At 45.4% G+C, this 24,925-nt stretch overlaps 2 protein-coding genes across 14 annotated transcripts in view; one reads left to right on the forward strand and one right to left on the reverse strand.

The window, feature by feature from the left end:
• LOC309845891 (uncharacterized protein) overlaps positions 1-10,164 on the forward strand; it is a 54,075-nt gene extending 43,911 nt beyond the window's left edge. Inside the window, exon 3 of the mRNA XM_082694342.1 lies at positions 8,702-10,164. Within this exon, the coding sequence (XP_082550468.1) occupies positions 8,702-8,761 (60 nt within the window). The 3' untranslated portion in view covers positions 8,762-10,164. The remainder of the gene's footprint in view (positions 1-8,701) is intronic.
• WNK2 (WNK lysine deficient protein kinase 2) overlaps positions 6,383-24,925 on the reverse strand; it is a 117,725-nt gene continuing 99,182 nt past the window's right edge. For 9 of the 13 annotated variants that reach the window (XM_082694258.1, XM_082694256.1, XM_082694252.1 and 6 more), the window contains one exon: positions 7,641-9,318. In XM_082694258.1, coding sequence (XP_082550384.1) covers positions 8,989-9,318 — 330 coding nt within the window. In that variant the 3' untranslated portion in view covers positions 7,641-8,988. Of the gene's footprint in view, positions 6,583-7,640; positions 9,319-24,925 lie in introns of those variants that run through there. The other 4 variants (XM_082694254.1, XM_082694253.1, XM_082694262.1 and 1 more) reach the window with 2 other exon arrangements.

The raw sequence follows: 24,925 nt of genomic DNA on the forward strand, positions 1-24,925 counted from the left end.
ATGGTTTAGTTTATTCCTAGGTATTTTATTCTTCTTGGTGCAGTTGCAGACAGGCTGTTTTCTTAATTGCTTTTTATGCTGCCTTGTTATTATTGTGTAGAAATGCAACAGATTTCTGTAGATTGATTTTGTATCCTGAGACTTAATTGGTTTATCAGTTTTAGTAGGTTTTGTGTGTGTTTTGGTGGAGTCTTCAGGGTTTTCTGTCTGTAGTCTGTCATTTTCTTCCAAACCAATTTAGATGCCCTTTATTTCTTTTTTTTCTCTGACTGCTCTGGCTAGTCCCATGTTGAGTTAAAGTGGTGAGAGTGAACATCCTTGTCTTGCTCCTGATCTCAGGGAAGAGCTGTCAGTTTTTCCCCATTGAGCATGATGTTTGCCGTGGGTTTTTCATCTGTGGCCTTTATCATCTCCAGGTATGTTAGCTGTAAACCCACTTTGTTGAGGGTTTTTTCGTGCGTGGGTGTTGAATTTTGTCAAATGCTTTTTCTGCATCTGTTGAAATGATCATATGGTTCTTGTTCTCTTGTTCTCTGGTTCATACATTCTCTTGTTGATGTGACATGTCACGTGATTTCCAAATACTGAATCACCATTGCAGCCCCAGGAATAAACCCCACTTGATTGTGGTGAATCATGTCTTTGAATGTATTCTTGGATTCGGTGTGCTAGTATTTGTTGAGGATCTTTGCATCTATGCTAATAAGAGGTACTGTCCTGTAGTTCTCTGTGTGTGGGGCATCGTTAACCTGGTCCTGGTTTTGGATCAGGGTAATGGTATCCTCACAGAAAGAGGTTGCAAGTCTCCCATCCCCCTTTATTTATTTATTTACTTATTTACTTATTTATTTATTTATTTATTTGAATAGCCGGAGAAGAATAAGTATTAACACTTCTATAAAAGTTTGGTAAAATTCACCTGTGAAGCCATCTGGTCCTGAACTTTCATTTTGTTGGGAGTATTCTATCAATGGCATTTTCATTGTTGGGTATCTGTCGGTTCAGATTTTCTGTTTTTTCCCCGATTTGGTTTTGGGAGGTGGCTTCTTTTTCTCGGAATTTATCGACTTCTTCTAGGTTGTCCAAACTGTTGGCATGTCATGTCCCATGCTCCTCTCTTACGTGGTCCTTTGCATTTCCGTGCTATTGGCTGTTGCTGCGCCTCTCTCAGGTCTGACTCTGAGCCCTCTCTCTCGTCTGTCTGCCTCTCGATGAGTCCGGCTAAGGGTTTATCGATTTGTTGATCTTTTCAAGGAACAAGCTTTTGGTTTTATTGATCTGTTCTGTTGGGTTTTTCTTAGTTCTCACTTATTTCTACTCTAATCTTTCTTATTACTTCCTTTTAGTGGTTTGGGGTTTTGTTCTTTTCTAGCTCCCTCCAGTGTAAGGCTAGGTTGTTTGAGATTTTCTGGCTCCTTGTGGTCGGCCTGTAGTGCTCTACACTTCCCTCTGCCAACAGCTTTCGCTGCATCCCGGTGATTTTGGACCGATGTGTTTTTGTTTTCACTCATTTGTGGCCATGCACTTCTTGATTTCCTCTGATTTCTTGGTTGACCCACTCATTCATTGTTGAGTAGCATGCTATTTTTAGCTTCTACATATTTGTGTTCTTTCCCGACTTTTTTACTTCTGGTTGATGTCTACTTTCATACTGTTTTAGTCAAAAAAGATTCATGGCATGACTTCAGCCTTCCTTAACTTGTTGGAGACTTGTTTTGTGGCCTACTATGTGATCTGTTCTGGAGAAGGCTCCGTGTGCACTAGGAAAGAACGCGCATGCTGCCGTCTGGGGATGGAGTGTTCTGAATATATCTGTTAGATCCATCTGGTCCAGTGTGTCATTCAAAGCCACTGATGCCCTGTTGATCTTCTGTGTGGCTGATCTCTCCACTGATGTCAGGAGGGTGCTCGAGTCCAACCAGACCAGATGTCTGCTCCTAGTCCAGGGCTGGGGCCGTAGCTGGACTGTTGTGTGTGGTTATCGTCCCCTCTCCCTGGGCTGATGCTGGCCTCTGTTGGCGCTGCTTGCATTCTCTCAGGGTTATGGTGCTGCTTTGGATGGTTCCGGCCAGGTGTGTCCCGGCCAGGTGTGTCCCGGCCAGGTGTGTCCCGGCCAGGTGTGTCCCAGAGGGGCAGGACCCTAGGGGAAGGCAGGGATAGTGCACATAGTGCCCTCTGGCTCTACCAGAGCTAATCTCGCTGATTTTTAAATTTCCAGGTGTTAAGACCCACTGATTGTAAGAACTTATAAAGTCAGTACCCTCTGGTTTTCTAAGCCAAGGTTTTGGGGATTCACCTTCTTTGTGTGGATCCCCCATGCCTGAGGTGCCCAGTGGAGGATCTGCTTCTTCTCCCTCCCAGGACATCCTTCATCTGTGGTACAGTAATTGTGGCCTTCTGGCTCCTGACCACATCTCTGCCCTTCCTACCCCTTCACTGTGGCTTCTTCTCTGCTTGTCTTCAGGTGATTTTCTGGGTTATTATTTACACCCACGTGAGTGTTATCTTGGTGTATCCTAGGATACTCTGTCATCTTCCCTGGAACTCTGGCTTGGGATTTTGATGGTGGTTTGGGGTAAGGTCAGAATGAGGGCTTCCACTCCTGGTGTGACTTTGCCATGGTGCCAAGGGAGGGGGCACCTGAGCTTCTCATCTGCTGTCCAGACGTGCCCAGAAGGGAAGGAGGGAGGACAGGGCTTAAAAGTTGTCAACAGTCATACATCAAAGTGGGATCAGACTTTATTATGGTGGTTTTTTATTCTATCAGTTGAGACAGGGACACTGAAATATCAGAGTGCGATCGTGGATTTGTCCATTTCTCCTTGCAGTTGTGTTTTCCTCGTATATTTTGAAACTCTTGTTATGAGCAGAAATATTTTGAATTTTATGTTTTCTTGATGAGTTGAGCCCTTTTTATTTATGAAATGATCTTTTTCCTCGTAATAAGGTTTGCTCTGAAATTTACATTGTTGGATATTAATAGTCACTCCTCTGACTGATGTTAGGATGGTGCATTTGGGCAATTCTTTTACCTTAGCTGTGTGCCTTTATGTATAAATAGGTTTGTTGTGTGCAACATTGGTCGGTTTGTTAATTCAGTCTGACAATTTCTTTTATTAAAGTGATCAGACCACTTACATACCATTACAAAATGTGTCTGTAGATAGGGTTGGGCATCTCATCTTGCAATTTGGTTTTTCTCATCTGCTCTGTTCCCCTTTCTTCTGTCTTCTGTGGTTCTGTGTGTTTGAGGTCTAAACCAAGAGCTTTGTGGTCCTCAGTGTTGGTGTGCTGACCAGCCCCACACAGATGACCTTGTGTGTTCACCCCTGACCACTGTCAGTGGTGTTTTAGGGTCAGGGAGGGATGCTGACCTCCATCTCCCCATGATCTCATGTAGGTGCCAGCAAAAGGAGCAATGGGTGATTCCTTTCAGTTTTTTGCTAGAAATACGTCTTAACCCCACTCTTCCTCCTGTGCATGTATGTGTGCATGTGCATCCATTTGGTATTCACTTAGTTTTAAGATAATGTGTGTGTGCAAGTAGAGACGAGTATAGTTTCCATTGTACCAGCGGCTTGTATATCAAAACAATTTAATAAGCCATGTGTCCCCAACTGAATGTTTGTTTCCAGTATTCATATGTTGCTGGCTGCACTGGGGATAGGGCCTTTATGGAAGTAATTAAGGTCCAGTGGGGCCTCATGGGTGGGGCCCTGATCTGACAGATCAATGCCCTTATTAGAAGGAGAGAGCAGAGCTTACACACTTTTGCCAGGTGCACACAGAGAGGCCAGATGAACACAGAGCAAGAGGGCAGACACACACCAAGAGAGGAGGACTCAGGAGAAACCAGCCCTGCCCACACCTGGTCTTAGACTCCAGCCTCCAGAACTGGGGAAATGTGTGTGTGTTGTTTAAGCTGCCCCATCTGGTATCCGGGGATGGCAGTCTGAGACACTGTTTTCCAAAAAACATAAGTCAAGGCCGGACTCCCAGGCTAGACTGCAGAATTATTTATGATCTAGAAACATAGTGCTAACATGGCATAGCCGGGGTGCTCAGAACCCTGGGGGATGCTTTCTTCTGTTTTACTGGGTTTTCCAACATCACAGAGAACGACCCAGCCTTTTAATAAGATGCACATTTCAGAACTTAAGCTCGTCAGCCCAGAGCAGATGCACACAGACCATGGCAGGCGCTGCAGGAGAGTGGGACGGGGCGCTCTCTGGGAAGAATGAGAATTGGAAGCAGGGTCTGCAGCTCAGCACCTAGGCCTGTGGGAAGAGCTTGGGTGAACCTGGACAATGGTGCCATTCCTGTCCTGGAACAGTCTGGGCTGGGCCCAGGGGCTCTGGGAAGGCACCCCGTGTGGGGCAGGTTTGTTCCAGTTCAGAAACCCTGTAAGCAGCGATGAGCAGCTGCAGCCACAGGCTTCTGCCCACAGCTCACTGTGCAACCACTGTGCTTGTTGAAGATGGTTCTGGGATGCGCCTGAATTCTCCCTTGAGGGGCTTGAAGCCAAGTGTGACAAGTGAGATGTATACATAGGAACCTTGTGGGGTCTGGTGAGTGGTTCCCACCAGCCTTGTGACAGAACTAAGTGCGGGGGAGATCCTGAGGGCTTGAGAGGGCCAGAGAGGAGTCCTGGAGCAGCAGGAGAATGAGGGTGGGCAGCCCCAGGGGGCAGAGGCGCCCAAGCAGCCACGTGCAGGGCACATCTGAGGGGAGGCCGGCACAGGGAATCTCAGACCTGAGATGGGGGGCTGGGGCTTACCCTGGGAGTTCCAGAGACCTGGGTGTGCAGGGCCCCCTGGGGTGGCATCTCGCTCATGGCCATTACCAGCCTGTCCCCCCACCTGTGCTCGCAGTATGGCGATCGAGAGCTGCTTCTAGAGGGCAGTCCCCTTTGCAGGGAGGACCCTGCTGCTCCTCAAGTGGGCGTAGGGCAGATACTGCTTCTTGGGGTCCCAGGAACTAGGGGTTGCCAATTAGGGAATGTGGGTAAACCCTCACCTGAGCTGTGGTGTGAACAGGTGTTCCATCCCAAAGTCTCCCTTGTGCAGAATCCTCCCCCACGGGAAAGGAGTCTGGGTGCTGTCTCCTTAGATTCTTACGGAACCCTTGGGCCTCCCAGGTCCTTGTGTCCAAGTACTGTTGGGAATGAGCACCCGCTGGGCCTCCAGCCTTCTGCCCTCGTCATGTTTACCATTAGCACCTACGATGTTACTTGCTTAAAGGGATGGAAAGGTAAATTGTGCATTACTAGTGCAGTAGAAACCTAGGACCAGCCATGATGGGGACAAAGAGAACCTGAGGAAAACACAGGATGTTGTTCCGTCCAGCTGCGTGCTTGCCTGCTCTGCTCCCTCGCAGACAAGAGCAGGGACTGAGGCCCAGATGCGAGCTAGGCCCAGGCAAGCCGACATGAGCAGGGCAGGCAGAGCTGGAGAGAGCTGGGGTGGAGTCCTCATGAGTGTCCCCAAGCCACATGCACACGTCCCCTGCAAAGCCCATGCTGCTCTGCTTTCACCAGCCAATTGGACAGGAGTCTTGTCACAGGCTGATCTTTTGTCATGATGAACAGATCCCCTGTGACAACTGTACCCTGCAGCATCTGGGGCTCTGGCAGCAGCTCGCCCCAGGTGCTGGTGGCCCTGCCCTACAGTCACCACTGGAGGAAGCACTAAGTTGTCATCCAAGAGGAATGACAGCAAAGCTGCAGTTCCTTATCCTGATGAGTGGGAGCCCTGAGCTGGGCTCCAGCGTGAGCCCCACCCCCCCCAGGCCAGGCCACGCTGCAGCCCCTCCACTGCAGGACTCTGTGAGGCTGCTTGCAGGCTTCCCTTTTTTCTTTTGGGGGTGCAGCCCTGCCCTGCCATTCACTGTGGCTACAGGTCTCAGGCTGCTGTGGATGCCCACCCTGTGCCCCAAGCATGAGTGTCGAGCTTCTGAGACAGAGCAGGGGAGCCCCCAGGTCAGCAAAATGAATGGAGCTGTGTGCGCCAAGGGCCACATGTAATGGGTGCTGCTGCTTGGTCTCCTAGGGCCTGGTGCTGCCAGAAACCAGGGGTCACCCTGGTGTGATGGGGAGGGTCCTGGAAACGATCCTCATTCTTGGCTGCTTCTGAGCAAGGCGGGACCTCATCACCTGTCTGGCTTGTGCCGGCTACTGTCCCAGCCTTAGGACCCTGGGCTAGAAGGTGCACTATAAAGTGCTACGTAAACGTGCAAGTTCCCCACCACACCAGGAACTTCTTGGTCCAAGGCACCCCCAGACCTTGTCCTGCTGCATCGTCCCAGGACATGTTCCAGCACCCCTCACTCACTTCCTACTGTCTCAGGCCACTAGATAGGACAGAGCTTGAAAAACCAAAGTCCCTTTTCCCCCAAAATATTCTTTATTCTTGCATTACGTCTGTGTTTCCAGTTGTGAATAAAAAATGCTTAGAAAGTGGTTACAAAACAGCGTGAACTGGACACGAGGCGTGGACTCGCCTTCTCCACGTGTGACGACACGGGGCCTGGCGTCGGGGTCGGGCTGGCCTGCCTGGGCTCAGTCGGGCTTCTCACTCTCAGAATCTAGAAAACAAAACCGCCACAGCTCATTACAGGCCCAACTCGTCACACAAGGCCCTGGAAGGTGGAACAGCGTGGCCAGACGGTCATCCTCCCATAGGGGAACCGGTGGCCTGTGACCCCCACACTGTGCAGGCAGACCCCAAGCAGCTTCTGTCATCGGGCCAGCTTCTGCATGGAGCCACTGCCCAGGACCAGACAGGGCCTGCCGGCACCTGCATGTTTGCAGTGCCGAGCTCCTTGGGTGCAGTGAGAGAAGCCGCAGCCCTGAGGTGCCCCAGCTCTGCCCAGGCCAGTGTCAGCTGAGGCACCAGATGGGGCTGTGGGGTCTGCACTGGTTCTGAAAAGGGGGTCCCCTCCCTCCGACAGCATGGGCATAGGGCCTGACCACCTCTTAGCTGGCTGGGCCAGGAGGCACTGTAAACCTCAGCGTGAGTGTGTACAGGGCGTGGGCAGGAGCGCAGACCACCGAGTGTGATGCCACCGAGGGTGGGTCGGCTGCAGAACGGTACCAAGGGCCATGAGGGCCCTCCCCAAACTTGCACGTGCTCCAACCTTCACGTCCTCTCCGAGCCTGCATTCCCAGTGCAGATCCAGGAGAAGGTACAAAGGAGCTCACCTCGCCCCAGCTCTCCAGCCTGCTTTGTGCAAGTCAGTCCGTGTGGACAGGAGTCAGAGGCACCAGTTAGTTGCCCATGAGTCACACTCTCCATGGGCTGGAGCCCACTGTATGTCCAGAGTGGCAGATAGCCGAGCAGATAGGCCCGGAGGCAGCAGACCTGGGTCCTCAGGTCCTAGGCCACACCTGGCAAGCACCATGTGCCGAAAATGGCAGGGCGGGGGTGGTGAGTCCCACCTAACAACCCACTGGATCCCAAGCCAGCTGAGCACACACCAGATGTGGCTCCTGCTGGGGACCCGGACCCCACCATCCAATCCAACGTCTCCTCACAGCCACCCTGGCCTCTGGGAGCGGAGTGTAAGGCTGCGCCCAGGACAGCCTAGGAGCCTGGATGCTTTGACATGGGCAGAGGGCAAGGAAAAGAGGTTGTTCCACACTGTTTTCAAGCAAAAGTGTTTATTTTTCTCCTTTATATGTACAATCTCTTGGGGATTCCGTGCCACTGACCATACATGTACGAGGCCAGACCCCAGATCTCACCTCTGGTGCAGCAGGGAGTTAGGGAGAGCAGGAGAAGGCAGCTTCCACCCCCCTCAGGAACCAGGTACATGAAATTCTACACCAAGGGACCCAGGGCACGTTACAGAGAACAGAAATCTCTTATTACATCATCGTGCCCTGGCAGAAGACTGCGTAATCACCTAGAAAACCCAATTCTAACTGAATTGATGGAATAATCCACGTAAAATCACTCAGCCCATTCTCGTGAGGTCCCACAGTACGGCGGAACGATACAGTTCACAGAAGGCCCAAGCTGCCTTCTGAGGGGAAGTGAAACTGTCTCGGCCATGAGGAGCAGGGACTTCAGCTCCCTCCTGGGGCTGCGTGGTGCCCATCTGGGAGGGGTCCCACTAAAACCTTCAGGGGAGGGGTTCTCCTGGTCCTGGCAAGGCCACCTGCACGCACACAGCAGAGTGAGACCCAGGCCTCTGTGCAAGTGATGCAAGAGGAAGCGCAGCTAGCAGGAGGGTCGGCGGAAGCCCAGAGCTGAGGGGCCTGTGCGGTCTCTGCAGGGTAGGTGGCCTGCCTGCCCCCCACTGGCTTTGGGTCGAGAGGGTGTGCCTGCTCATCTAGCATTTTCCAGCAGGCTCTGCACAGCCAAACACAGCTGCTTCTATTCCTTCCTGAGAGACTGGCTGCCGCCAGCAGCACGCTCCCCCAGGAAGCGCACAGCCCCAGGTAGCCTGCTGGCAGCACCCAGAGCACTACTGCTGCTGGAGGCCGGGGGCAGGGGGTGTCCGTCTGTCTGCTCTCAGGGACCAGAGGAGCCCAAAGAGACCTAAGAGAGATCTAAAGTCAGGCTTTAACTTCAGATTTATAAACTGTTTGTATCTCTGCAACTGAAAATGGGCGAGATATCAAAGCACAAGCCAATTACCAAAATGAAATACAATTTTTTCAACATATTTTCTTTTTTTTTTAAACATCTCTTTTCATCAGGGAACAGAAAAGCTGGAATTCAAGGCACTGGACTTCTGCAGGGCGATTACAACGTTCTAGCCATGGATTCAAGTACAGAAAGTGGGTGCAAAGGCTGTAGGTGTAGAGCACGGAAACGTAAGAGGGAGCAGGCTGTGCAACAGTCAAGGAAGCAAGCATCGCCCGCGCGCCGGCCCCTCGCCAGGCACCCACGGGCAGGCGGGGCAGGACTCGGAGGCTAAGCCGCAACCTGGCTCCTCCAGACTGTTCAGTTCCGCGCATGCCAGCTGACAAGTGGTAAGAGAGCGCTATGTGATTCGCAGTCTAGGGCCCGGTGCGCTGACCACAGGCGGCCGCAAGTACGCAGGCAGTGCAGGCACGCCTGCTGCCCCCAAGCCCAGCCTGGGGGTGGGGTTCGGGCTGCCCACCTGGGCTGCCCAGGGCCCCCAGGACACTGGAGGTGGGAATAGGATTCCGTACTGGCCCAGAGGCTGGGCACAGGGTGGGGCTGGTAGGCCGGAAAGGGCAGTACCTGGCATGGGCAGGGCTGGGGTGGTTCCAGGAATGGCCGCGGTGGCTAGAGGGCTGGGCGCTGGGGCCAGACAAGGTGTCCCCACTGCTGCTCGAGGGGCGTTCATCTACGAGACAAGAAGAGGAAGGCACATGTGGCTGCCAAAAGCTGGCCTCCCCAGGGATCCCCACAGATGCTCTCTCCTCAGCAGAGAGTAGTCTCAGGACCTGCTACGGGGTGTCTTCTAATGGCTGATACCAAAGCGACAGCATGGGCCAAGAAGCAGTCTCCCCAAAGCCGCAGCCTGGCCACCTCCTGGCCCGGCTGTCCGTGGGCCAAAGTGGACCCTGTGGGCACAATGAGGAACTGCACACCCCACCCCAGGGCTTTTTATTTGACCGGTCAGGGTCTTTATGGAAGGACCTGAGCACAGGAACTCATGGCAGGGCAGGCCCCCTCTCTCCACACCCCAAGGGAGGAGCAGCACAAGGATGGAGAGTGAGTAAGGATGGGTGGTGAGACCAACAAAACCATGATACCGAAAACGGAGGCCATGGAGATTACAGACCAGGAGCCTTCAGTGCCCGAAGTCCAGGCAGATCGAAGAAAGCAGCTGTGAAAAGAGCACAGCCAAGTGGAGTCGGCCCCAGAAATGCAAGGATGCTCTTCCCGGGGAATATCGCTGCCTCTTGCCCCAGTTACACCGTAAGGAAGAACCCCGTGTGACGCTCTCTGCAGATGCAGGGAGGGCAGCTGAGAAGTTCCACGCTCCTTCACAGAAGGCACAGCAGCCAAGGCCAGAGGATGCTTCCTCCATCTGTGAGGGCCTCTCTGGAACCTGCAGCCAAACCTATGCTGCAGTGAAATGCCAAATGCGCTTCCCCTATAGCTCGCCCTGCTCCTAGTCCACGCTGTGTGGGAAGTCCCAGCCAAGGCAAGAAAAAGAGCAGAGCCAGAGATTAGAAAAGAAAAAGGAAAACCATCCTCACTTGCAGAGGACAAGATTGTGCTTGGAGAAAACGCAAAAGACTATACAAACAGATTTCTAGAACAAGCAAATGTAGCAAGATGGCAGGATACAAGATACAAAGTTCTATATACTAGCAATATACAACTGGAAAATGAAATTTAGGAACAATACAATCTACTTACTTATTTTTAAAGATTTTATTTGAGAGGGAGAGCGTGAGAGAGGGAACAAAAGGAGTGGGAGAGGGAGAAGCAAGCTTCCAGCTGAGCAGAGAGCCCGATGCAGGGCTCAATGCCAGGACCCTGGGATCATAACCTGAGCTGAAGGCAGACGCTGAACGACTGAGCCACCCAGGCGCCCTGAAAAATCAAATTCTTGAAGAAGATGGACATTGGAGTTTGTACCCTCCTCGCTACTAAATATACTACAAAGCTGCAGTGCATCGAGGGTGTGGTACTATCCTAATAGTACCGTCATAATAGTGAAAGAACAGATCGATATGACAGTTCAGAAGTCGACCTACACATATAAGGACCATGTGACCCATGTCTGTGCGGTGCAGTGTGGGAAAGAAGGCGCTGTAAGAGCCAGATGGACATATGGGACGGGGGGATCCTGGCACCTCCATCAGACCACAGGCTTTCAGGCCTCAGTGCAGCAGCCAAAACAGTGACGCTTCTAGGGAAAAACACAGAAACAGAGAATATCCAGATTTGAGAGATGCAAAAATCCCTAATATAGGACAGGAAAATTAAATCATGGGATGAACTGGACCCCAACAATACTAAAATGTCTGCCATGTCACTTTCAGCATTGAAGAAATGAAAGACAAGCCACAGACCGATAGGACGTATCCATGATGTGTACATATGTGAAAGAACATACAATGAACTCCCACAAATCAATAATCAAGAGATAATTCAACTTTTAAAAGGTAAAGATCCCTGACTAGGTTCTTTACCAAAGCCAGCAAGAATGTGAAACGGCACTCAAAGACCAATGGAAACGGTATAAGAGCAATTTCTAGGCCTCCATTTTGTTTTACAGGTAAATTTTCATATAAAATATCTCATATAACTTAAAATTTTAAAAGATAAGGCAATATAAAGGAAAACAAGGTGAAATAGAAAACAGAAACTGTAAAATACTATGTGAAAGAAAGACAAGCCTGAGAACTTTTGCAGAGAGTGAGGAACTTAGAAAAAAGGACATAACAGACTTGCAGGGAAGATGGTGGGCCAGGAGGATTCTGAGCTCACCTCCTCCCAGGGTACACCTGGATAACACCCCCATCAGTGTAAATAGCCCAGAAAGTGACCTGAAGACTGGCGGAACAGACTCCACAGCAAAATGCAAAGAAGAGGCCTCATCAAAGCAGGTCAGAAGGATAGAGACGCTGTCTGGCTCCAAACAGACTGAGGACTGTCTGCAGGAGGGAGAGACACCTCAGGGACAGAGAAAGGAGGGAAACAGACCCAGGCACAAAGAACCCGCACGAAAATCGGGGGGTGGGATGGGGTGGGGGTAGAATTAGGCCAGGTCTTAGAATCAGCAAAGCATAACACGGGAACTTCAAAAATCAGCCAGCCCAGCTTTGGAGAGCCTGGAGGGAGAGGAAACGGATTCCTGGCCTTGAAGAGGCAGCACAACAAATGGCCCTGCTGCGACAGCCTTGGAGCAATGGTCTGAAGAACATTCGCTTCTACGAGAACACTCACTAATTTCACAGTGAGTGCCACAGGGGCAGGGACATTTGGAAGACTTTCCAAGAACAAAACAGATCGTAGGTGCTATTCCCCTCCCTAGATACATGGACACCTCTGGGAACCAGGGCAGCAGGAACACTTTACCTTCTTCCCGCTAATAGCGGCACCAGCCTGCACCCAGCTGCAGGTGCCCCCCCTCTAACCTGGCCAACTTCTGCAGGGTTTTGAGCTCCTCTGATCCCCTCTACAGCGGACCTGCACAAAACTTGCTAACACTGCACAGCCTGCCCCTCCCCTGCATTCTCCTGCAGATCTGCCCCTCTGGGACACACCTGGCCGGAACCATCCAAAGCAGCACCATAACCCTGAGAGAATGCAAGCAGCGCCAACAGAGGCCAGCATCAGCCCAGGGAGAGGGGACGATAACCACACACAACAGTCCAGCTACGGCCCCAGCCCTGGACTAGGAGCAGACATCTGGTCTGGTTGGACTCGAGCACCCTCCTGACATCAGTGGAGAGATCAGCCACACAGAAGATCAACAGGGCATCAGTGGCTTTGAATGACACACTGGACCAGATGGATCTAACAGATATATTCAGAACACTCCATCCCCAGACGGCAGCATGCGCGTTCTTTCCTAGTGCACACGGAGCCTTCTCCAGAACAGATCACATAGTAGGCCACAAAACAAGTCTCCAACAAGTTAAGGAAGGCTGAAGTCATGCCATGAATCTTTTTTGACTAAAACAGTATGAAAGTAGACATCAACCAGAAGTAAAAAAGTCGGGAAAGAACACAAATATGTAGAAGCTAAAAATAGCATGCTACTCAACAATGAATGAGTGGGTCAACCAAGAAATCAGAGGAAATCAAGAAGTGCATGGCCACAAATGAGTGAAAACAAAAACACATCGGTCCAAAATCACCGGGATGCAGCGAAAGCTGTTGGCAGAGGGAAGTGTAGAGCACTACAGGCCGACCACAAGGAGCCAGAAAATCTCAAACAACCTAGCCTTACACTGGAGGGAGCTAGAAAAGAACAAAACCCCAAACCACTAAAAGGAAGTAATAAGAAAGATTAGAGTAGAAATAAGTGAGAACTAAGAAAAACCCAACAGAACAGATCAATAAAACCAAAAGCTTGTTCCTTGAAAAGATCAACAAATCGATAAACCCTTAGCCGGACTCATCGAGAGGCAGACAGACGAGAGAGAGGGCTCAGAGTCAGACCTGAGAGAGGCGCAGCAACAGCCAATAGCACGGAAATGCAAAGGACCACGTAAGAGAGGAGCATGGGACATGACATGCCAACAGTTTGGACAACCTAGAAGAAGTCGATAAATTCCGAGAAAAAGAAGCCACCTCCCAAAACCAAATCGGGGAAAAAAACAGAAAATCTGAACCGACGGATCCCCAACAATGAAAACGCCATTGATAGAATACTCCCAACAAAATGTAAGTTCAGGACCAGATGGCTTCACAGGTGAATTTTACCAAACTTTTATAGAAGTGTTAATACTTATTCTTCTCCGGCTATTCAAATAAATAAATAAATAAATAAATAAAGGGGGATGGGAGACTTGCAACCTCTTTCTGTGAGGATACCATTACCCTGATCCAAAACCAGGACCAGGTTAACGATGCCCCACACACAGAGAACTACAGGACAGTACCTCTTATTAGCATAGATGCAAAGATCCTCAACAAATACTAGCACACCGAATCCAAGAATACATTCAAAGACATGATTCACCACAATCAAGTGGGGTTTATTCCTGGGGCTGCAATGGTGATTCAGTATTTGGAAATCACGTGACATGTCACATCAACAAGAGAATAAGAACCATATGATCATTTCAACAGATGCAGAAAAAGCATTTGACAAAATTCAACACCCAAGCACGAAAAAACCCTCAACAAAGTGGGTTTACAGCTAATATACCTGGAGATGATAAAGGTCACAGATCATGCTCAATGGAGAAAACCTGACAGCTCTTCCCTGAGATCAGGAGCAAGACAAGGATGTTCACTCTCACCACTTTAATTCAAATGGTACTAGCCAGAGCAGTCAGAGAAGAAAAAGAAAAGAAATACTTGAAGTACAGAAAGCAGATGTAGATGGGGTGTAGAAAACAAATATAGTAAAAACACAGTAACTGGGGGTGCCTGGGTGTCTATGTAGGTTAAGCAGCAGGCTTTATTTAATCTGGGGTTTGATCTCACAACCTGATGTTGGGCTCCATGCTTAACAGGGAGTCTGCTCAATATTTCTTCTCTCCCTCTCCTTCTATCCCCTTCCCCACCTCTCTCTCTTTAAAAGAAATCTAATTTAGTGAACTAAAAGACCTGAAGGAAATAATCCAGAATAAACTGTCAAGAGAGAAAAAAATGAGAAAACATGTAAGAGACCAAGGATAGACTAAAAGACCTTATATATGGACTGGAGTCTCAGGAGTAAAATAGGGGCAGGAGAGTAGGTCAGCAGTATGGGAAGAAATGAGGAAATGGCAGAAAAACACTCAAATTTGACCAAGAAATGAAACTGTAGAGTCCAGGAGCCCTATGAAGTCTATGTAGAATAACAATGTGTATTTTTAGGCATCTCGATAAATCTTCTGAAAATGAAACTAGCAGAAGTCGGAAGAAAAAGAATTCTCTTCAAAGCAACACACTGGAAGTTCACTTAAAAGAAAAATAAGGCAAGACAAATAACAAGAGAATGATAGTGTCATAAAGCTGAACGTCATCGCTAACCTAGAATTCTATACCCACTAGAAATGTCCTTCAAGACTGACAATGAGGGGCGCCTGGGTGGCTCAGTGGGTTAAGCCACTGCCTTCGGCTCAGGTTATGATCTCAGGGTCCTGGGATCGAGTCCCGCATCGGGGTCTCTGCTCAGCAGGGAGCCTGCTTCCTCCTCTCTCTCTGCCTGCCTACTTGTGATCTCTCTCTGTAAAATAAAATCTTAAAAAAAAAAAAAAGACACAATGAAATAAAGAGCTTTTCATGGGGTGCCTTGGTGGATCCAACTGGTTGAGCGTCCAGCTCTTGGTTTCGGCTCCGATAATGATTTCAGGGTTGTGAGATGGAGCCTCATGTCAGGCTCTGCTCAGCGGGGAGTCTGCGTAAGAGTTTATCCCCCTCCCTCTGCCCCTTCCCCCACTTGTGTATGGGTGCTTGCTCTCTCAAATGAATCTTTTTTTTTTTTAAAAGGAATCTTTTTTTTTTTAAATGATCTTTTTTAAAAGTAATTTTTAGACAAAAACTGAGGTATAAGTCACTGGTATACATATGTTAGTAGAAATTCTGAAGGAAAAAGCTCCTAGAAGGAAGGTTAGAGGCAGGAAGAAATAAAAAACAAAAGACAAAAAACAATAAATATGCAGATATAGATGAATATTGACTGTATAAAAGAGGTATTCGGAGACTGAAAGTTGACATAGAATTGAAAAAAATAAATGTTAGGAGGGGGAGTAAAAGCAATGAGAAGTGTTCTACTGGGTATTTTCCCCAAAGATACAGATGTAGTGAAAAGAAGGGCCATCTGTACCCCAATGTTTATAGCAGCAATGGCCACGGTCGCCAAACTGTGGAAAGAACCAAGATGCCCTTCAACGGACGAATGGATAAGGAAGATGTGGTCCATATACACTATGGAGTATTATGCCTCCATCAGAAAGGACGAATACCCAACTTCTGTAGCAACATGGACGGGACTGGAAGAGATTATGCTGAGTGAAATAAGTCAAGCAGAGAGAGTCAATTATCATATGGTTTCAATTATTTGTGGAGCATAACAAATAGCATGGAGGACAAGGGGGAGATGGAGAGGAGAAGGGAGTTGGGGTAAATTGGAAGGGGAGATGAATCATGAGAGACTATGGACTCTGAAAAACAATCTGAGGGGTTTGAAGTGGCGGGGGGTGGGAGGTTGGGGTACCAGGTGGTGGGTATTAGAGAGGGCACAGATTGCATGGAGCACTGGGTGTGGTGCAAAAATAATGAATACTGTTATGCTGAAAATACATAAAAAATAAATTTAAAAAAGGCTATGAGAAGTGTTTAATGTTCTTTCCCAATGTTCTTGGGAAATGGGTTAAAGAAAATTAGACTGTGATAAAGTAAGGATGTATGCTATAGTATTTAGAATATCTAATCATTAAATGAACTGCAAGAGAAAGTAAAATTTCCAAGCTAATAGTGGGAGGGAAAAGAGTAAGAAAATAAATTTAACAAATTCTAAAGAAGACAGGAGAGAAAAAGGAACATGGAACAGATAGGACAAATGAAAATATGTGATAAGATAATGGATTTAAGCTAAAATACGCTTTGTCTTGAGGAAAATGGGTTTGAACTGTACAGGTCTGCTTTTATAAGTAGATTTTTTATAGTGCACTACTGTAAATTTTTTTCTGCTATTTTACGATTTCCTTTTTTCTTAGTTTACTGTAAGAGTACAGTATATAATACAACGTAGAATGTGTGTTAATCAACTGTTATTGGTAAGGCTAGCAGTAGCTAAGTTTTGGGGAATCAAAAGTAATATGCAGATTTTTGACTGAGCAGGGTGTGAGTACCCCTAAGCCTTGTATTGTTCAGTGGTCTGTATATGCAATTACATTGTGTGAATGGATAAAATTTAAAAGTAGAATCAAAAAATAAAACAACTGAAGTTATGTGCTTTTTACCAAAGATACATCCAAAACAAGGATATAGAAGTACTGAAAGTAAAGGATAGGAAACCATACCACGTGTATAATAACCCACCAGAACTAGCGTAGCTACCGTAATTTCAGAGAAACTAGATTTAGAGGCAAAAGTCATTAAGAGATACTTAAAGTCACGAGGACGATGAATAATAAATCTCAATTTGAATATAACTGATAGCATGGCCTCAAAATATATAAAGGAAAAATCAGAAATACAGTAGGAAATACACAAGTCCACAACCATAGTCGGAAACTATAAAAATTCCTCTTTCAGTGATTGATACAATATTCACGAATATAATATCTCAGTACAAATGACATAAGCAAAACGGAGTAGGCACCTTTAAACTTCCATCCTTCCACAGAAGCATTGAAAAGAACCAGGAAGTATCAAAACCAACTTTTTCAGAATTCCAGAAAGCAGTTAAAGGTTTATAGCAACCAAACAGAAGTAAAGGACAAATCAAGAAAAAGGCAAATTTTTTGTTAAAGATTTTTTTTGAGAGTGAGAGCACGAGCAGGAGAGAGGCAGAGGGAGAGGCAGAGGGAGAGGCAGACTCCCCTCTGAGCAGGGAGCCTGATGCAGGGCTCGATCACAGGACCCTGGGATCATGACCTGAGTTGAAGGCAGATGCTTAACCAGCTGAGCCACCCAGGCACCCCTAGGCAAACTTTATAAAAAGAAGAAAAGCACTTTGATGTTTTTACTGGGCCCAGGCCCTGCCCGTCCCTAGCTTTATAGGCATCTTAAGGAGGGAAGCCCATGTTCCCAGTGTGGGAACCTGGTCCTTGGTTCTAGAGGGAGCAGAGCTGTTACTGCAGGTTATTACTGTTTTTTTTTAAAGAAGCCAAGTACTTTTAAAAGATTTCTTTTTTTTCTTTCCTTTTTTTTTTTTTTTTTTTTGAGAGAGAGAGAGAGAGAGAGAGAGAGAACATGATGGGGAGGGCAGGGGGAGAGGGAGAGAGAATTCCAAGGAGACTCTGTGCGGAGTCTGGAACCTGAGGCAGGGCTCAGTCCCACAACCCTCAGATCCTGACCCAAGCAGAAACCAAGAGTCAGGCACCCAACCAACTACACCACCCAGGTACCCCTTAAAAATTATTGCGTAGGTCTGTTCTAAACTGTGTATGGGCCACCTGAAGGACGGACACAAGGTACACACATCTGTCTGTACATATTTAGAACTCTCTAAGGGCAGAAGAGTGGCAGGCATTACTCATAATTGTAAGGCAATTAAAAAATCCACAGTTGCTTGGGGCCAAAGATTAAAATCATGATAAAGGTAGATTGCCTAAAAGCCATAGTAGAAAAGCATGGTAGAGAGTTTCTATGGGAAATGAGGGAATTAAAAAGTATGTGTGTGCTGGGAGTTTAGAAAGTCATGCACATGCTCTATTCAGAGTACACTGCCAGGGAAGAAAAACCTGAGAAAAACCCAAGCTTTCATCACTCATCACACTGCAAGCATAGGCAAATTGTAAATGGCCTGGCTAAGTATTGAAGGAGTTCTCTAGCCTTGAGCCAATCAATCTGTAAAGACTGGAAGAGGTGTTTTTTAAGCTCCTGATATTCAAGGAAATCTCAAGCTAATGTAAGTTAAGATTCATCGAAACCAGCAAATACTGGGAAAGAGGGGAATCTGATTTCTAATCAGATTCAGTTACTAATTATAATATGTAAGTGACTGGTTTTCAACAAGAAACAAACTGTTGTTGAGGAAAGCTAGACATTGAACTGAAGACTTTAAGATTTATTTATTTTTAGAGCAAGAGTGAGAGCACATGTGTTGGGGTAGGAGGAGGAAAGAGAATCCTTAAGCAGACTCCTTGCTGAATGTGGAGCCCGACTCATGGCTCAATCCCAGGACCCCAGGATCATGGCAGGAGCCGAAACCAAGACTCGGCCACCTAACTGAGCCATCCAGGCACCCCTGGATTAAAGACTTTAAATCAGCTCTTTTTAATATCCTCAAAGGGCTAGAGGAAACCATGTACAGATTGAAACCAGGACAACTGTGCAGGACATCATGAGAATATCAATAAAAAGACAAATTATAAAAGGAACCAAATAGAAATATCAGAACTGAAAAATTGAACTGAAATTTGAAAATCTGCTAGAGGGACTCAACAGCAGATTTGAACAGCAAATAAATAATCAGCAAACTTGAGACCATACAATTGATATTATCCAGTCTGAGGAGCAGAAAGAAAAAAATGAAGAAACCTGTATGGAGCCTGAAGGGTCTGTGGGATACCGCTCAGCAGGCCAGTATATACATTATGGGGGTCTCAGGAGAGAGTGTGCAGGAAAAAATACCTGAAGTAGAGAAGAGACTGTCAAGTAGGAATTCTGTCTTCAACAGAATGATTCTTCAAGAATGAAGGAAAAAACTTAAGACTCCCAGATAAACCAAATCTAAGACCGGTTGTTACTAAAAGGTGTGCCTTACCAGAAAAGGTAGAGAGAGCCTTACAGACTGAATGGAAGGATAAAAGCCACCTGAAGAAATAAAGAAGGTAACTATGTAGATAAATGTACTGAGCTTTGGCTTTAATTCCTTCTTTCCCTATATGACTTAAAGGGCAAATCAGGGGCACCTGGGTGGCTCAGTGGGTTAAAGCCTCTGCCTTCGGCTCAGGTCATGATCCTGGATCCTGGGATTGAGCCCTGCATGGGGCTCTCTGCCCAGCAGGGAGCCTGCTTCCTCCTCTCTCTGCCTGCCTCTCTGCCTACTTGTGATCTCTGTCTGTCAAATAAATACATAAAATCTTAAAAAAAAATAATAAAGTGCAAATCCATTATGCCATAATAATAAATGTTAACGGGCGCACAGTATATGAATAGTCGGGAAAAATACAAAGGAAGAGAGATGGAGATGTATAGGAGCAGTGTTTATATGCTATTGAAACAAAGTTGGTATTATTCAAACTAGGTCATTTTCATATGTTAATTGTAATCAGTAAGGGGACCAGTTAGAAAATAACTAAAATATATAACAAAGTAAAGAAGGGAATACAAAGTATACAATATAAAAGAACAACTAAATTTTAGACTAATTTTAGACTAAATTTAACTAGAGTTGAGAAATAAAAACTAGTAAGAAAACCAATAGTTAAAAGTCAGAATTCCCTCCTTATCCCTAATTACTTTAAATATAACATATTAAACTTTCTAATAAGCAGAGGTTAGCAGAGTGGTTAAAGAAGCATGGTCAGTCTCTATGCCGCTACCAGAGACTTACTTGAGATACAAAGACCCAAAGAAGTTGCAAGTAAAAAGATAGAAAAAGAGAGCTGGGGTGGCTGTTTTATTATCAGACAAAACTGATTTTAAGTCAGAAAAGGTTATAAGACAAAGAAGAATACCATATATATATATATATATATTTTTTTTTTTTTTTAAGATTTTATTTTTATTTATTTATTTGACAGGCGGAGATCACAAGCAGGCAGAGAAGCAGGCCCAGAGAGAGGAGGAAGCAGGCTCCCCGCCGAGCAGAAAGCCCGATGCGGGGCTGGATCCCAGGACCTTGGGGATCATGACCTGAGTCGAAGACAGAGGCTTTAACCCACTGAGCCACCCAGGCGCCCCAGAAGAAAACCATATATTGATAAAACTTGATACATCAAAGTTTGCCAATTATATATGCACCTAAAAACAAAGCCCCAAATTATATGATGCACACATATAATTTGAGAAGCAAATTATATTATATTAAACAGTTCCACACTATTGTAGACTCTAATACTTTAATTTCAATAAAGGTTAGAATAATGAGACCAATGAATAAGGAAAGAGAGGATCTGAAAAGTACAATAAGCCAATTATCCCTAACAAAACTCTACCCAACAAGAGCAGACTGTACTTTCTTTTCAAGTGCATATGGAACCTCTAAAGAATAGGCCATATTAGGCCATAAAACAAGTCTCAATAAATAAAGAATATAAATCTAGAATAGAAAAATAAATAAAGAATATAAAGAATATAAATCTAAAAAGATTGAAATACTATAAAGTATCTTTTCTAACATAATGAACAAAATTAGAAATCAATAACAAAAGTACTAGAAAACTGTCTTATATAAAAAACTAAATACTCAAACAACCAGAGTCAAAGAAATAATCACAAGGAAATTAGAAAGTAACTTGAGACAAATGAAAAGGACAATACAATACATAGACATTTATGGGACAAAGCAAAAGTTCTCAGAAGGAAATTTACAGCTGTAAATGCCTACATTGAACAATATCTTAAATCAATAATCTAACTGTATACCATAATAAAGTAGAAAATAGGAAGTCATAAAGAAAAAGTAAAGTAAATGAATTACAAATGAAACCAGAAGTCAGTTCTTTGAAGAGATCAACAAATGGACAAGGTTTTAGCTACCCAACTGTATAATTTAAATGAAATAGAACAATCTCTAGAAACACTCAAACTACCAGAGCAGACTCCAGAAGAAAGAAAACCAGACCTATAACAAGTAGTGAGATTGAATTAGTAATCCAAAATGTCTCAACAGGGACCCCTGGGTGGCTCAGTGGGTTAAGCAGCTGCCTTCGGCTCGGGTCATGATCCCAGCGTCCTGGGATTGAGTCCCGCATCGGGCTCCTTGCTCCTCGGGGAGCCTGCTTCTCCCTCTGATTCTGCCTTCCACTCTGTCTGCCTGTGCTCGCTCTTGCTCGCTTGCTCTCTGACAAATAAATAAATAAAATCTTAAAAAAAAAAAAAAAGTCTCAACAGAGAAGCCAGATTTTTAAGAAGAATTAATACCATTCTTTCTCAAAGTCTTCCAAGAGTTGGAAGACATGGGAATAATTCCTAACTCGTTCTATGAGGCCAGCATTAAGTGCTACCAAAACCAGATAAATACATCACAAGAAAATTCAACTAATACCCAATGAATATTTATGCAGAAGTCTTCAATAAAATATCAGCAAGCTGAATTCAGTAGCATAACTGGAGTATGTATATATACCATGACCCGGTGGGATTTATCCCAGGAATTAAAGCAGAGTTTTAACATGAAAATCAATCAATGTAATATACCACTAACAAGATTGAAGGGATAAAGAAACCTATAGTCCTCTCATTTAATGCAGAATAAGTATGTGACAATATCCGACTGTCTTTAATAATAAATGCATTCAACAAACTACAAACAGAACAGAACGTCCTCAGTATGGTAAAGAATATATATGAACACCCATAGCTAACATTATATACTCAGTGGTGAAAGTCTGTAAATCATACCTGTTTTTGCCACTTTTATTCAATATAATATTAGAAGTTCTAGCCAAAGAAATTAGGGAGGAAGAAAAAAGACAGCCAAATTGGAAAGGAAGAAGTAAAATGTTCCCTGGTCAGAGATGACAAAACCTTACATGTGGATAACCATAAAGAATGCTTGTGCGGATTCACACAGCTAATCCATGAAGTCGGCAAAGTTGCAGGTTACAAAATCAGTTTCATTTCTGTACACGAACAATGAACAATCTGAATGGAAATTAAAGAAGTTACATTTACAATAATGGAAAAACCATAAAATATTTAGGAATAACTTCAGGGGGTTTAAAGATTTATACACTGAAAGCCACACAACTGCCAAAGGAAATTAAGACATAAATAAATGGAAAGACACCCTGTGGTCATGGATTGGAAGACTTGTATGGTTACAGTCAGTACTACCCAAAGTGATCTACAGATTCATTGCCATCACTGTTAAATTCCCAAAGGCATTTTTTCAAGAAATAGAAAAAACCCATCCTAAAATTCATATGGATCTGAAGGGACCCCGGAATAACCAAAACAATTCAAAACAAGTTGGAAGACTCACACTTCCTATTTTCAAAACTTACTGCAAAGCTAAAGAAATCAAAACAATGTGATACTGGAAAAAGGACAGACATATACACCAATGAAAAAACAAAGAATCAAGAAATAAACCTTTGCAAATATGGTCAGTTCATATTCAACAAGAGTACCAAGTCCGTTCAGCGGGGAAAGGAGAGCCTTTGCAATGAATGATGCGGGAGAACTGGTCATCCACATGCAAAAGCATGAAATGTGCACCCTTACCTCATACCATATACAGAAATTAATCAAACTGGATAAAAGGCCTACACATAAGAGCTAAAATTACTAAACTCTTAGCAAGAAACAGGGGGGAAGTTTCACAACATTGGATTTGGCATGATTTCTTGGCTATGACACCAAAGAGATGGGCAACAAAAGAAAAAACAGGTAAATTGGTCTTCATGAAAATTAAAAACTTTTGTGCATCAGAAGACACTGTCCAGGGGCACCTAGGTGGCTCCAGTCAGTTAAGCATCTGCCTTCAGCTCAGGTCATGATCCTAGAGTCCCAGGATCAAGCCCTGTGTCAGGTGCCCTACTCATCGGGGAGTTTGCTTCACCCTCTCCCTCTGCTTGTGCTCGCTTTCTCTCAAGTGAATAAATAAATCTTAAAAAAAAAAAAAAAAAAAAAAAAAAAAAAGACACTGTCCACAGAGTAAAAAGGCACTCAATAGAATGGGAAAAAGTATTAGCAGATCACATATCTGATAAGAGATTAAAATCCAGAAAATACAGAGAACTCCTAAAACTCAGTAATAAAAACAAAACAACTGATGAAAAATAGGCAAAGAGGGGCGCCTGGGTGGCTCAGTGGGTTAAAGCCTCTGCCTTCAGCTCAGGTCATGATCTCAGGGTCCTGGGATCAAGCCCCGCATCAGGCTCTCTGCTCAGCAGGGAGCCTGCTTCCCTTCCTCTCTCTCTGCCTGCCTCTCTGCCTACCTGTGACCTCTGTCTGTCAAATAAATAAATAAAATCTTAAAAAAAAAATTTAAAAAAAAACCAAACAAAATAAAAATAGGCAAAGGACTTGAACTGCTGTTTCTCTAAAGATCTACAAATGGCCAGTAATCACACGAAAAGAGGCTCAACATCCCTGAGCATTAGTAGAGTACTAATCAAAACCACACTGAGATAACCACAGTAGTATCAGGATGGCTACTATTTAAAAAAATCAGAAAATAAAAAGAGTTGGCAAGAATGAAGAGAAACAAACCCTGTTCACTGCTGGCAGGAATGTCAAATGGCGCAGCCACTGTGGAAAACGGTTTGCAATTCCTCAAACAGTTAAAAACAGAATTACTGTATGATGCAGTGGTTCTGCTTCTGGTACTCTTTCAAAAGAATGGACAGCAGGGACTCCGAGAGATGCCTGCACACCCTGTTCGTGGCGGCATCGCTCACAATGGCTCATAGGTAGAAGTGACCCGAGCGTCCCTCAGTCAATAAATGGATAAAATGTGGTGTGTACATACACTAGAATAGCATTTAGCCTTAAAAAGGAGGACATTTGGACACAGGCTGTAACGTAGGTGAACCTTGAGGACATTACAGTGAGTGAAATAAGCCCCAGAACGACAAATACTGGAGGGTTCTACTGACACAGCGCCTCCGGGAGTCCGAGCCATGCGGCTGGAAGGTAGAATCACGGTTGCCAGGGACTGAGTGGGGGATGGGAAGGTCGTTTTCAACGAAGACGGAATTTCCGTTTTGCAAGATGAAAAAATTCTGGGGATGCACGGTAGTGATGCTTGAACAACATTAATTAATGCTTAATGCACTTAAAACTGGCACTTAGAAATGGCTAGGATGGCAAATTTTATGTCATATATTTTGCAATTAAAAGACTGGGAAAAAGTAATTTTTAAATTTTAATTGAAGTGTGGTTGACATAAAATACTAAATTAAGACCTACAACGTCGTGACTTAAGATACATACACATTACAACATGCTCACTATGGTAAGTGTAGGACAGTACTACTGTGTTCCCGGTTTCCTTCTCATCCCCCAGCTGCAGCCCAGCTGTAGGCTGAACACAGGACAGGGCGGACACTACACGATGCCACTTATATCCACAGAATGTAGAATGAAAGTTAATAGGGGCTGGATAAGTAGAGGCACCAGAGGTGGGGACTAGAGAATATTTTTCTTAGAAGCTTCTATCTGGGATGAAGAGGGTTTTAGAGATGGATGGTGTGACGGCTGCGCAACATTGTGAATGTGTGGAGTACTATGCTGAATTTCATACTTAAAAATGACTGAAATGATGAATGTTATGTCATACAGATTTACCACAGTGAAAAAATGTTTAAAAAAAAAATCTTAGTAAGGGGGCTCCTGGGTGGCTCAGTGGGTTAAAGCCTCTGCCTTTGGCTCAGGTCATGATCTCAGGGTCCTGGGATCGAGTCCCACATAGGGTTCTCTACTCAGCAAGGAGCCTACTCTTCCCACCCCTCCCCCCGCTGCCTCTCTGCCTACTTGTGATCTCTGTC

The sequence above is a fragment of the Mustela nivalis genome (genome assembly GCF_964662115.1).
Source record: "Mustela nivalis genome assembly, chromosome: 13".
NCBI classification, from domain to species: domain Eukaryota; kingdom Metazoa; phylum Chordata; class Mammalia; order Carnivora; family Mustelidae; genus Mustela; species Mustela nivalis.